The sequence below is a fragment of the Daldinia vernicosa genome, assembly GCF_022497035.1.
Source record: "Daldinia vernicosa strain CBS 139.73 unplaced genomic scaffold F5Y00scaffold_25, whole genome shotgun sequence".
NCBI lineage: Eukaryota > Fungi > Ascomycota > Sordariomycetes > Xylariales > Hypoxylaceae > Daldinia > Daldinia vernicosa.
The window spans coordinates 196104-210023 of record NW_025953941.1 but is presented as its reverse complement, the minus strand read 5'-3'; the positions used below and the strand labels follow the sequence as shown (position 1 = coordinate 210023).

The window sequence follows — 13920 nt, the reverse complement described above, 5'->3', positions numbered from 1 at the left end:
TTAAATCATAATCCTTTAAATTTGGGGGGTGGTTGTTATAAAAATAACCATTGGGGCGGGTTTTTTTTTTTTTTTTTAAAAAAAAAAAAAAAACCCCCCCCCCCCCCCCCCCCCCCCTTTCCCTCAACCCACCTTCATTCGAACGGTAGTGAGCGCTTTTCATCTCCTCAAGCTTCAGCCGCACGGAGCGGACCAACTCATCCCCTATACGGAAGCGATTCGTGGTGTGAGTAAAATGGCGTCTGCTTCGCCTATGGAGACCTTCCCGTCCGGCTCTACCGGCTCTCATAGCGGAAGCGCTTCTCCTCGACAACCCGTAACCCCGAAACATGTCCAATTCGAGCTCCTTTTCCCCGAATCTCCTCAATACCGCGCAAGACTTCCCTTGCGCGTTCAAATCTACCCTCATGATGACACGGAGTCAATAATATCTACCGTGAAGAATTTCTATGGTCTCTACCATGGTGGGAAGGGTGTGAGTTTCGAGGACGATCGAGGTAACACTCTCATTGCGAGATATGAGAACTTCAGCAACAACATGATTGTATACGTGAGAGTTATTGAGGAGTCACCTCCACCGGCGGGGGCATTTGCTCCGAATGCCTTTCAGCCAGGGCCAATTGATTATGCGGCCCAATTAGGGCACCATCTTTCGAGACCTGCGTCGAGGACTTCCCGCAAGCGCAGTCCATCCCCCAATGGAGGTCGTGGCAGGCGTAGCGCGTCTGCTAGCACGAACCCTACGGCTGGGAAGAAGGGTCGCTCGCGCTCTACTAAAAATCGTAGCGCGAATTATGATAATCGCAGCGATAGCATCAACGGCTATGATAGCGGGGATGGCGCTCCCGCGTCTGTGTCTAGCAAGGCAAAGGAACAGATCGGAAACACCGATATCAGCGTTGAGAATATCGTAGAAGGTGGTCGCCGGAAGCGCGCTAAGTTTGAGAGCTCGGTAAGTCTACCCAAACTCTAGTATGTTCAAAGAGACTTTGCCTAACCAAGCCGTGGTTACAGGAGCTACCGCTCTTCGCGCCACCTCAGATGCCCGCTGCTACCTCTAATCCCTCCGTCTCTCCTGTCCGTCGCGTTGAGCATCAGCGACCGGCATTTCCGTTCGCGCATCCCGGACAGAATGCCTTCACAAATGCTCGTGCTCTTCAATCTCCGCAGAGTTATAGCAATGGGTATGGTCAGGCTGGCATGTTTGCGACGCCGGTGAACGACTCGCGGCGCCATCGCAATAGCGGTAGCATCAGCTATCCAGGAACTGGTAGTAATATTCTGCCGACCCCTGACCCGACCATTGGAAGTTGTGTATCCGAAGAGGATAAGGATGTCGCGATCCAACTTATGAGATTAGGTGAAATGTCCAACATTTCCCATGGGCGGACTTCCGCGTCAACTTTAGACGATACGTTCAGCGGTAGGGCTGAACTTGCTTCGTCGACGGGTGCTACAAGTGACGCCGATAGTGATAGCGAAAATGAGCTACCCCCCTCTCGTCGCCAGAAGCTTGACTTCGCCGGAGCCAATCGCAAGGTCTACCAAACAACTCACAGTCACTTCATACCCTCGCGCGAAAGCATCGATGCTAGTGGCGACGACGCTGACTATGAGGATGGCGTTGAAGATGGTCCTCTCAGCGCGCCTAAGTCGCACGACTCGAAGCTCAAGGCCCAGCAACCCGGAAAGCCACAAGCACCGAGTGCGAAGACCTCCAAGGCCAAAGCTCCCAAGGCTCCCAAGCTTGCCAAGACGAAAAAGACCAGTGTTGCTGCTAGTCTTATTGGCCCAATGTCGCCCGCGTCTCTGCCAAACCAGTCGCGCAAGCCTTCTATCGCCTCGACTACGATGGCGCCGGGGCAGTCAGGCGAGGATGACCAGCCTGACCTATCTACTAAGCCGCGCTGTCAGCGATGCCGCAAGAGTAAGAAGGGGTGCGACCGGCAGCGACCCTGCGGTCGATGTCGCGACGCTGGTCTCAGCGCCGACCAATGTATCAGTGAAGACGAAGGGAACGGTAGAAAGGGTCGGTATGGTCGCCACATGGGCGTTCCCATCAAGACGGCTGATATCCCCGGTCCTCCTACTCTCCTCCCTGCCGCTCCTATCGCGGCCCCCGCAGTAGCAGGTGACAAGAACAAAAAGCGAAAGCGGTAGGTCACCTGATCTACGAATAATGCGCCACAATACATTGATACTCGACAATACGTATCATGTAAGGCAGAGAGGATTTGCGAAATCTACCGACAGGTGCCGCTTTTTTCTCAATTACACTTCCACCCTAAGTACTAAGAATCGTATCTATCAGCCTCAGTCACAAAATATAGTCGCTGATGGGATACGTCTATATGCTCAACACCGCGCTGCTCTAAACTATAGCAAAAACGCGGCGTTTGCATTTACGCTAGTGTAAAACTATGCGATATCTAAGGAGGGAGGCGGACATGGTATGGTGTCTTGTTACTCTTCATCGGAGTTTTATTCCTACTAGGATTGGAAGAGGCGTAGAGGAAACAGGTATTTAATATGGGCCTCGCGGCCGTTACACTCCTTTTTATCAAACACGGAACGCCAGGTACAATATCTTGCGTGGGGGTTATTGGCGTTGGATCGTACTTGCTTGTCGGTTCATCATTCGCAACGTCACCAACCTCAGCTACAAGATACTATGCCGAGCCATTGGCTCAAAAATAAGAAAGTGAGCTTTGGAAAAAGGTAATCCAGGTGCGTTTCAGAAGGGAGAAGATGGAAGAACGGCAGCAAGGAGAACAAAAAAAACCGGAGTGTTACAGGAGTCCGCTGCTCGAGGGCGAGGGATACATGGCAAATGTCCTACTGTCAGCGGATCACAGGGCGTACGAAAGGCCGGACTTGGTAGCCGTACGGGGGGGTGGGAAATTGTGTTTTCAAACGGGTTTATCCTGCTTCTCCTATATTTTTTGGCGGTCCATACTTGTTTTGAAGCTTTTCGCATTGTGTGTTCTCTTTTCCTTAACTGTTCTCTATCGCTAGGTAGCTAGCGGAAATGAAAGTTAAATATCATGAAAACCTTGGCGGCAAATATGAACGATGCTTATAACTACGAAATGGTATATATTAATAGGCGTACATATACGTATATGTACCTAACGTAGATATGCGGGAGCGCATTTGTAAAGTAATTGATAGACTGATCGTCGTTGAAGTCTCGGCGGACGCGTGTAGTATATATAGTCTATCTTAGGTACCTATATATAGGTACCTAAACCAGGTAGTGCATGTTTATGGGTGAAAGAAAAGTGTATCAGACTGTACAAGTGCCATGTTTTAGTCTTCAGACTATCAAACATCATCCCATATAAAACTTAATATTATTTATTTATTTTTTAATGGACCGCATCTGACATGTTCGTGGCTCGCATCGAAGGTCGAAAGGAGAAGTCGGACGGGGTTCAGACCTAAACTAAAGCGGCGTCGTTCTGGACCTAAAATAAGAACCTAAAGGACCAAATCCAAGCTTGTGATTGGTTGCGCATTCGGCAGTTACCGCCAGTCAAAAAAATTCCGGGGTTTGTGCGACGTTGAGTTAAACTAGATCGGTGATCCGCTATTCCTTTTATAGATTAGTTTAGTTTTCCCCTGGCAGCTAGCCGCCTTGGCACTAGATCAGAAAAAGCGGCTTGGATCAACTTCCGTCTCGAGCGTTTCGAAAGGCTTCTTTTCTCATACAAATCCTTCACCGTCGCCCACTTGCAGCCCAAAGAAAAAAAAATCCTTCTCCACTCATCTTTTTTCCTCTTCCCTCGTGTCTCTATATGCGGATGGCAATATCACGATACCAACCTCGTTAAGCTTTGGTCCGGGAAAGGGGAGAAAATAGTGTTTTTCGGGAATTGATGCCCAGCCCACGGTCCATGACTGAAAAGCTCCAACTGAGGATCCTACCGAGACCCTATCGAGATGGCGATGGGGACTAGAAGCAGGCTAGATTCCTTCTTCACCGTTGTTGTGCTCCAGTCGGTGCGTTTTCGGTAATGAGCTACTGGCCCTAGGCACCTAGACACCCATCTCGTGATATTGTGCAATATGTGCAACGCGCGTTTGTTATCATCACGCTGGAGACCCCCCCGAAGTTTCCGTGGCGGCGCGCAAGCTTCCGGTTCGCTGACATATGTGAGAGGATCTACCAACGTTCACGATGGGTAAGGAACGTGTCTTGGGGATGGCACACTTGCGCTACGCTGGGAGGGCGGCCAGACCGTCGTCCCTTATGCGCTTTACTCCACATGGAAATTCCATGACAAGCCCACGCAGCCGTTAACGGACGTTGGGGTCCGGGCCCTTGACCTCCCTGCAATATCGTGGCCATATCGTGAGATTTTGCTAGGTAATATGTTCCGTTGGGTATATTGGGTATATTGGGTGCTAGAAAATTTTGAAGGGTTCTAGTAAGTATATGAAGGGCCGCATCGTGAAGTTCACCATCATGATTATCATTCTTGTCATCTTCCTCTCAGTTTAGCAATATATCGAGCTTCTTCGGCATCTCAACCAGCCACAAACTCTTATATCTTTTGCCTATCATGGTCTCTGTCGAACAAGTCAAAGAGACACATCATGCAGTAACCGTTACTCCCCTGCCCGTTACTCCTCTGTCCAACAGTCAGGTATCGCTCACTCATCCCGACGAAAGCGCTACGCCGAAGCCTAGCGTCGACGATGAAGTTGACTACCCGGACGGGGGCTCTGTCGCCTGGCGGCAAGTAGTAGCTTGCCATTTAATCAACGCTATGGCTTGCGGCTACGGTGCAGCTTTTGGAATATATCAGCTTTACTATACCGAATCACTTAAGCTTCCTGCATCGCAAATCTCGTGGATCGGGTCCGTCCAGATCTTCCTGAACAACTTGATCTGCACCGTAGCTGGACGGCTAGCGGATGCAGGATATGCGCGAGAGACGGTTCTCGGCGGGTCCTTCCTTGCTTTGTTAGGCACTTTCATGAGTAGTCTTGCCACTGAATACTGGCAGATCTTCCTCTCTCAGGGAGTCTGCACTGGTCTAGGTTTAGGTCTGATGTATATGCCTACCATCACCATCGTCGCGTCGTACTTCAAGGAGAGGCGCGCATTAGCCCTAACGCTTTCTACAGCTGGTACCGGAACAGGGAGTATAATCTTCCCTGCCACAGTCCAATATCTCATACCTAAGATCGGCTTTGCTTGGTCCGTCCGCTGTGCAGGATTTGTCGCTCTGTTCATGGTTATGGTCATGAGTGTACTTCTTCAGCCACGTCGTCTACCCAAGAAAACTGGCCCCGTGGTGGAGTGGGCCGCCTTCAAAGAGCCCCCTTACGTGCTCTTCGTTGCAGGAGCATTCCTGGTCTACTGGGCCTTATATTTCGGTTACTTTTATGTAAGTCCTATACCATATGGGTTAAGGTTTATAATCAAGAAACCAAATTTTCTAACACCTGTATGACTAGGTCAACACATACGCTATTACAGTCGCCTCCTTTACACCTACGTCTGCCGTTTCACTGCTGCTTATCATGAACGCAGTCGGTATACCAACTCGACCAATCATCGGGTACCTTGCCGACACTTACCTAGGCCCTATTAATGCTTTTATCCTATCGACTATCACCCTAGCTGCCGCCTTCTTCGCATGGATCGCCATCAACACGCCGTCCACTATGTACGTCTTCGCGATCGTCTTCGGTATCACGAACAACGCGGCTCAGGGAGCCTTCGCCAGCGGTCTGGCCAGTCTGACTAAGGATCCTGTAAAGATGGGTACCAGGTTCGGCATGTGTTGTACGATACTTGGTTTCGCGACGGTCGCTGGTCCCCCTACTGCAGGTGCGATTATCGACTATTGTGGCGGCCAATACCTATGGGCTCAGGTCTGGGCTGGCTTGGTCACAATCCTCGGAGCAGTTACCTTGGCCGTAGCTAGGTATAAGATCTCGGGCGTTAAGTTAATGATCAAAGTATAGATTAATGCGCCGGCGACACTGTTATTGCTTTATCGCCGGGCTGTATGAACAGTAATGGGATATGGGTATGGCTTGGGAGTTACATTTTACGTCTCACGCCATTCCCCGCTATAATGGTAACTCTGCTACGATGATGTAGAGATAGAAGGGTGGTGTTTATGGACACTTCTCGGTATTCGGCTTCGGCGGGAAGAAAAAAAAAGGGGTGGAAGGGAAGCGGAAAAGGTTTGCAATGGGCTTGAGGAGTAGATTGGGGTTACGAGTTATGACTTTCCTTTTTTTTACTTTAGATTCGTACGGAGCCGATATAATATAATAAATATTTTATTCTAATATATCTATAGGTTCCATGATTAGGACTTAGATCGATCTACCTATAAAATATTTCAGTGTTTCACAAGCGCATCAGGTCAAAATCGTAGAAACGGGTCATTCATGTAGATCTTGATGCATGATAACACGCTCTAACTAGAATACGGTATCAGATCTTCGTATGTGGGTTCGTTAGTACATATAAGTTTTAGGTGCCACATTCTTTAGCAATCCATCTTTAATATTCCTTAACACATAATTATATAATGGCAACAGGGTAACAACGTGATAAGCATCCAAGTGTTATTGGTTATTTCTATAATCTAAACCCCGATCCAGGACATGGCGATTCGTAAGTAAGTACTGTTACCTACCTACAGTTGACATACAAATAGATAAATGGCTGGTTAAATCCATTACTTTAGTGATACTGTATATAAGTAAGTTCTAATATACTACCCTCCTCATTCTCGTATGTTGCCACTTCGATTCCGCTATACGAATTTATAAGCTTTAACTAATACATCGATACCAAAAGATGGGAGTTATGTATATAGTGTAACTGTAGGATGGCCCTTGAGGATCTCGATAAGGTCCGGTCGCACGAGACATAGATTATGCGACCGCGGCCTTTCTGTGCATTCGGTCGGCGGTACTGCATAACCAATGCGGGTTGCGAACCTACCGTTTATTATATATATGTATGTACATGCGGAGGTTGGGTCGTATTGGGATGCGCGTGGGAAGAAAGCTTGTCGCATCCCTATCCTACGCCGGTGATACTTGTAACTTGTTGCTCATGTTGCCTATGTCTGCGTCATGTTGAGAGGGTATCGTATGTATCATGGAGAGTTAGTTGTTTATTATCAAGCAGAGGTAAGTAGCAGAGATATCAATTACATGACAATTGCGCAGATAGTAGGTAACCCCCTACTGTATGATATCACGAGTTGCTATATTATGTATTAGTTAGTTACTATATTAGCTAGTTACCAGATAGAAGTTTGAACTTTTATGCTTTGCTAATTCCAACCCCACAAACCGTCGCAAAGCCAATTCGATGATGAAATCAGAGGCGCTCATTGGATTCCGGCTTTACGGATGAAGTAAGCCAAAAAGCTACCTGCTACTATGTACGTCCAATCGTTGTGGCTTGCTGAGCTTGCTGACATGGCGTCTTACCCACATGCATGCCAATTAACTTAACCCTAATAGGTAAGGTATCATGTTAAATGGAGCAGCTTATATCCCTGCTATATTTCCTATCAGGGGAAAGTGTAGTCAATTAAGACACAAGCGGGGTCTTATCTTCCCCAAACTTCTCCGTCCGGAATTCTTCCATTCGTGCTTCCATCAATCATTAATCTTTCTTACACACAACCCCTAACAACCACCATCTCGAAGACCCCTCACAATTAACTACTACTGCTACTACTAACTACTACTACCACCACTTAATAGTAACAGCAATATAATAAATTCGCCATCGTGGCTTGAGGGGTTACCACTATAATACCCACCACCCTTCTTTCCAACGCTGCTTACAGCCTGTAGTAGGATATTATGTACAGCTGCAGCATCCGTGCCACTCACGGGCATGGTAGTATTAACGTATGTATTAACAATCAATTAAATGAGAGTTGGACCCTGCCACCTGACAGCGAACATGTTTGCCAAGACTCAGGCGTACGCAAAAGTCTTGGATAAGAGTGCCATGAACGTCACCCTTCCAGCCACGATGTCTAGCATGAAGGTACCAGCCGAGACCACGACCCGTTGTCTATCGGTGCTATTTCTACCTCCGTACTCAGCCGCACCTAGTCGCTCGATAGTCTATCAACTAGATAGAAAATAGACGACTACCGGTGATCAGTATAGTTGAAACTGGTTTCAAGCAGCTATGTCTTCTGCCGAAGATTGCGGAGTAAGATCTGTGGAAGAGAAGCAGGGCCAAGGAGTTTAGGACCAACCATTTCGCGGGGTAGCGTCCGTCAGCAACCAGGCATTGTTAACCCCAGGACGTTGCTTCTTGCCAAGTAGAGTTGAATATCCGTCTAGGCGAGGCCGGGGTGTTTAATAACGACTCAATCAAATCCTGTAGCTGATTTGCCGAAAGTGCATATCCAGGTTCTGGACCCTCTTCTCTCCTCCGAGCCACTGGGAAGCACCCCAGACCGAATGGATGGATGGGTGGATTGTTCAGACTTAATCCTAAGAACAAGAAATCCATTATAAACAAGTTTGAAAGTCCACGGGACCTGCTTGCCTTTGTCTTCTCTGCGTTCTCGCCGTTTTTTCTGCGTCACTCACCGACTTCACTCAACTGCCCATACAGTTAGTCAGTCACCATGGCAGCGATACGGACCATAGACGAGAAAAGCGATGTCGACCAGGCTGAGGCGCTCGCGCTCGAAACCAAGAGCCAAGGCTCCTCAGAGGCACCTGGCTGGACCCGAGAGGAAGAAACCGCTGTTCGCAGAAAGCTGGACTGGCAGCTAGTACCAACCGTCACTCTTTTATACCTTCTCTGCTTTCTTGACCGGTACGGCGCTCCCAGAACCGCTAGGGCTGTTGTCAATGCTAACTAGAGGAATAGAATAAACATAGGAAATGCACGTATCCAGGGAATGCAAGAGGATCTGAACCTTGTCGGATACCGATTCAACATCGCAACGAGCATCTTCTACATCGTCTACTTGACCGTCGAGGTACCGTCTAACATCATCTTAAAACGTGTCGGTCCGCGATTCTACCTTCCTGGATTGGTTGTTGGGTTCGGCGCTGTGTCGGTAGCGACAGCTTTTGTGAGGACGTACGAGCAGTTATGCGCCGTTCGTGCGTTGTTGGGTATCTTCGAAGGCGGAACCATGCCTGGGTTGGCCTTCTTCCTCAGTTCCTTCTACAAGAGGGAAGAACTATACTTTAGGATTGGAATTTACGTTTCGGCTGCATCGCTTGCTGGCGCGTTCGGTGGACTGTTGGCCGCAGGATTCTCGCAGATCCCCGACTGGGGAATTGCTAGCTCGAGATTGCACACATGGCGCAATATCTTCTTCTTCGAGGGTATTATCACCATTCTCTTCGCCGCGTTTGCTCCCGTCATCTTGCCGCAGAGCCCCGAGACATCGAGGGTCCTTACAGACCGCGAGAAGTGGATCGCCTCCGAACGACTTCGCCTCGAGCACAAAGCCAGTCCTAATGAGAAAGTACAGACACGCCATGTTAAGCGCGCGCTGCTTAACATCAATAACTATATCTGCGCCGCGGGGTTCTTCTCTATCAACGTTACTGTTCAGGGTCTTTCCGTCTTTATGCCCACTCTCCTTAAAGATTTGGGATGGGAGTCACTGACTGCGCAGTACTACACTGTTCCCGTGTACGTTGCCGCCTCGCTGATCGCCATCGGCGTCGGTTTCATTAGCGACAAGACGAGGATGCGCGGCATCTACCTAGCTGTTTTCACGTTCCTCGGTATTACGGGCTTCGCGATGCTCCGGTGGGGCTCGGGCAACCACCTCAAGTACGCCGCTGTCTACCTCTGCGCCGTCGGCGCATTTCCCGGCGGGCCCGGGTTCTTGTCTTGGGGTCTCAATAACGCGGCTGGCCCGGCAGTGCGAGCCGTATCTAGTAGCTGGATTGTCACGCTGGGTACCATGGGTGGTATCTTGGCTGTCTGGGCTTATCTGCCCAACGACGGGCCCTCATTCCCCATCGGCCACACGATCAATCTCGTTGCGCAAATTTTTGCCCTGCTTCTCTCGACCGGCGGCATCGCCTACTGCTTGTGGGAGAATCGTGTACGGGCCCGCGGTGGCCGGGACAGCCGGCTCGTGGGCTTGACGGAAGAAGAGAAGGCGGATCTAGGGTACAGACACCCAGATTTCCGCTATATCGCGTGATCACTGGCATACGGGCAGTTCTGGGCGCTTTTGGTATTGTTAGCACTTTTTACAACGCGTCACTACGCGTTTTCGAATATGCGTGTTGCGCGCAACTGGTAGACTACCTAAGGTTACCTCTTAGAGAACTGTGGCGCTACAGGCAGAGGATGGACTGGATGGGATTGGATACGATCGTCGTTGTAGAACTATATTTAACCTAGAATAGACGACGCGAAAGTACGGAACTTCAACGTAACGCAATATAACTACCCCATAAACACGCGCAAAACAATAAGATCTTCTGATAGTATATTGCTTCGCAGTGAGTTACAAATAGTTAGGGGTTTCTTTTACCGCTACGGACGAACGATACATACGATAAACGCCGTCCCGATTCTATGGTAAAACTACCTACCTACTTCATTCCTTTGCATAATACCACGTCCTCTTCCCTCTTCTGCCGCCCCTCTCCTCGCTTCGTCCAAAACGGGATACGCGGAGTAGTGGCGTTCCGGCGCGTATGCAAGCAATATATGTCACTATGTGCGTGAGTCTGCCACCCTGCGGTTATCGCGCCTATTAATTGCGAGTTAATATCGACCGCGCCTAATGCGTATGTACGTCCGAGACATGGTATGCGGGCTACTTGTGGGCTTGCGTTTATGTGGTTGCTTTTTAGGGGGTGGTAGATATTGGGGTTTATGGAAGGGAGGACTACCTGGTAGGTACACAGGTTTCGTGGTGTGGTATGGTGTGGTGTGTGTTGAATGTTGATTAGGTAGGTATTTAGGTAGGATACTAAAGATATTGGCCTGGGAGGTAATATATCAGAGATTGTATGAGGATGTGTTGGTAGGCGAGGGATCCTTGATACGAGCGTTAAGGGTTGCAAAGGATGTAGGCAACCTGGGTACTTTGTAGACAAGATAGCAGGCCCATGCACTCTATGGAGGATTAATAAAGCAGTCAGTATAATACGTGTTTTTCTGTTTTGTTTAAGGGGTGGTGAAATTTGTTATTAGGATTATTGCGATATAGCTCCCAGGGGGCGAAATATACTGGCTTGTTATATGTTTAACAACTGGCAATTAGGTATTTAGGATAATTCGTATAATGGAAAGTTGCTTCTCGTCTTCTTGGGTGAGAAACAAAACGAGGTAGTCCCCCCTTATCTCTACCTGCGTAATAGTCCCCAATACTTACCTAGGATTTGAGTGTCCAGAATGTATACAGCAATCTGGAGTATTTTGCTTGGGGATAAGGAGCCCCGTCCAAGATATCCTATATGATAAAAGGAATTCTTTATATCATAACTTACCTAGCCCAGCTAGGCACATGGTCTAATAAATAGTTAGAAATGTGATTGAAGGGAGTCTTGTAGCCAAGGGGGGCGGATATATTAAGCGGAACGGAAGGAACAATTATAACTAACCCCTGGTGATTTGAGTGAGTGTCTGTAGATAGGTAGATGTAGAAATCAGTCTCCTCGAGTCGGACTCCTAGCTACCTCTACTGCACTTTGATTAAATATCACGCATTAGAATATACGTCGCGTCTAGCCCCCAGAAGAACACAACGAGAATTGCTATATTCTTACAGCACAAATCTCGAAAATGGGTTTCATCGCTTCAAAGTGTGTTTATACCAGCAGGATCTTTGCATTATAGGAGAAATTGGCAACTTAGATGTTGAGGTATACCTGTTGAATTAGTAGAGTATAACAAGTGAATGATGATAAGGGTCTCAGGGGCAAATATGAAGATATTTATATCACCTATCACCTAATACTAATCTGATGAGCTGTACAGAACAGCGATCTTTCATCTATTAACATTGTTTAAGTTAGAACAGCATAGTAAGTCGGACCTACCGCTACGACGGACGGTAGCTGGGAAGTCTATGGGGGAACTAGGATAATATGATTTATTAGCGGAATATTATTCACTCACTTATATCCCATACCTTTAAATACGCTAAAATTTTGACCTTTATCACGTTAAATCATATATACTATAGTCAATCCTCGTATTACCGTCTCCTAACTACCTAGCCCTCTCCCGTAGAATATCCAACACCCTCAACACTGTCCTAGCAACCCCTCTACCATCCTGCCAAGCATCATCATGCGGCCCCGTAAGATCCTTCACAAGCAACAGCTCAACACCATCCCTCTTCAGCCTCTCCGCCATCCCATCCGCCTCCGGCATATCCACCAGCTCGTCGTCCACCGAGTGCCCCAGCACAGCCAGCCCGCCAGGGTACCAATCGCCATAGCTCCCCGGGCACTTCATCGGCGCCACTTCATCCCACTTATCCTGCGGCCCGAAAGCCCCTTCTAGGAACCCCGCATACCCGCCTGCGAACCGCGCGTTCAAGCCCGTCATATCGTAGATCCCCTCGACGCCGAACACAGCAGCGGGGAATTGTACCTCGACGTCTTCGATCCTGGACAATCCCGCTAACAGCTGGTACGCAAGACACCCGCCGGCCGAGTGTCCAACAAGCACATACCTGCTCCCGAAGCCGTACCGCTTCTGCAGGAACGCGAGCGCGGAGCGCACGTCGTCGAGATGATCCGGGTGCTTGGCGCCGCGGAAGCGGTCCGGCGGCGTAGTCGCCGGGTCCTGCGGGAACTCCGGGTGCGGACTCAGGCGGTAATCGAGGGAGGCGAAGGCGGCGACGGGGATGCTGCTGCTACCGGTAGATCCGGCGGCGGTATTACTGCTGCTCTCGAGGAAGCGCGTTATGACCGGCGCGAAGGTGTCGTGCGCGACGCGAGGGTCGCGCCATGCGCCGCCGTGAATGAATCTAGCTGCGGGAAACGTGGCGCGTGTTAGTGAGTGTTGCCTTGGGTAGGTACTTTTACATATACCGAGTAGATTAGGTTAGGTAGGTATGCGGAGTGAGTGAGTGAGTGAGTGAGATTTACACGATCCAATATTTAGTTCGAGTTTTATCAGCAACGTCGAGGTCCCAGATCCCTAGCCGTTGCAGCTCGTGTGCGCCGTACTGATGGACGGTATAGTTGAGCGACGACGCCATGAGTAAACCCTATTCCAATAGGCCGACAAGCTATGATACTTGGGAGGAAGCATTTTGCGATAGGCATTGATGCTAGGATTACGGCGCATGAGGGGAATACGTTTGTACGTTCGTCTCAATGCGTGCTCTTAGTACATATCAGTCTTTAAATGCATATAAATGCATATGACTCTGTTTTTGTGTTGCTATAATACTTTATCCGGTATACTTCTATCTCCCTTATCCCTTACAGGTTATTTATGTGATGGATTTATGGGATTGCGTAACAAGAGGTTTCGTAACCTTCTGTTTTCTCTTCTCGCTCAATGCTACTATTCACGGGAATTCCTGCTGGGCATAATCTATGTAACCTAGAAGGAAGGAGGCTGGCTATGTTGGTCTCCAATTCGCATGCATACTGGCATACAAGTACCGCTGTGATGTTACTATTCGAAACTGCAGCATCTGTTTTTCTATTCGCCAATTGCTCGAAGCGAATGCAGTGAAACTGTGACCGGAAGAGTCTAACGACACGTTGCAGTTTTTCTGTCCTTATGCAACGATTTATCTACGCGATTTGGATTGTGTCTCTAGATGAGAGAAGGTTATGAACCAACATCAATTCAATATGAATGACTGGTCACTTTGACTTACTTAACTGGTTTGGATTGATCCATACTGGCCAATTATACGCGAGTGACAATTTTTCTTGGAGGTAGTGTCGTTG

At 48.6% G+C, this 13920-nt stretch overlaps 4 protein-coding genes across 4 annotated transcripts; 3 read left to right on the top strand and 1 right to left on the bottom strand.

Moving 5' to 3' along the window:
• Nucleotides 1–235: 235 nt before the first annotated feature.
• On the top strand, nucleotides 236–2160 carry F5Y00DRAFT_262374 (uncharacterized protein; the record flags this gene model as incomplete). Its single annotated transcript, XM_048011372.1, has 2 exons — nucleotides 236–952; nucleotides 1015–2160. 2 exons carry the CDS (start codon nucleotides 236–238, stop codon nucleotides 2158–2160), a joined length of 1863 nt encoding a protein of 620 aa, XP_047864516.1.
• A 2405-nt stretch (nucleotides 2161–4565) lies between these two features.
• On the top strand, nucleotides 4566–5979 carry F5Y00DRAFT_262373 (MFS general substrate transporter; the record flags this gene model as incomplete). Its single annotated transcript, XM_048011371.1, has 2 exons — nucleotides 4566–5396; nucleotides 5467–5979. 2 exons carry the CDS (start codon nucleotides 4566–4568, stop codon nucleotides 5977–5979), a joined length of 1344 nt encoding a protein of 447 aa, XP_047864515.1.
• A 2414-nt stretch (nucleotides 5980–8393) lies between these two features.
• Nucleotides 8394–10637, top strand: F5Y00DRAFT_82972 (MFS general substrate transporter). The gene is made up of 2 exons (XM_048014213.1): nucleotides 8394–8833; nucleotides 8888–10637. The coding sequence occupies exons 1-2, from the start codon at nucleotides 8640–8642 to the stop codon at nucleotides 10188–10190; spliced, it is 1497 nt and encodes a 498-aa protein (XP_047864514.1). The 5' UTR covers nucleotides 8394–8639; the 3' UTR covers nucleotides 10191–10637.
• Nucleotides 10638–12083: 1446 nt separating this feature from the next.
• F5Y00DRAFT_237820 (alpha/beta-hydrolase) lies at nucleotides 12084–13315 on the bottom strand. The gene is made up of 2 exons (XM_048007885.1): nucleotides 13102–13315; nucleotides 12084–12980 (listed from the first exon to the last, which is right to left on the bottom strand). The coding sequence occupies exons 1-2, from the start codon at nucleotides 13212–13214 to the stop codon at nucleotides 12215–12217; spliced, it is 879 nt and encodes a 292-aa protein (XP_047864513.1). The 5' UTR covers nucleotides 13215–13315; the 3' UTR covers nucleotides 12084–12214.
• Nucleotides 13316–13920: the final 605 nt, after the last annotated feature.

What these genes read in the sequence shown, in the direction of transcription:
- F5Y00DRAFT_82972 (XM_048014213.1), top strand. Translation starts at nt 8,640, where the DNA reads ATGGCAGCGATACGGACCATAGACGAGAAAAGCGATGTCGACCAGGCT. An exon ending in CTTCTCTGCTTTCTTGACCG is followed by an intron (nt 8,834 to 8,887) that starts GTACGGCGCTCC and finishes CTAGAGGAATAG; the next exon opens with AATAAACATAGGAAATGCAC.
- F5Y00DRAFT_237820 (XM_048007885.1), bottom strand. Translation starts at nt 13,214, where the DNA reads ATGGCGTCGTCGCTCAACTATACCGTCCATCAGTACGGCGCACACGAG. An exon ending in CGAACTAAATATTGGATCGT is followed by an intron (nt 12,981 to 13,101) that starts GTAAATCTCACT and finishes TCCCGCAGCTAG; the next exon opens with ATTCATTCACGGCGGCGCAT.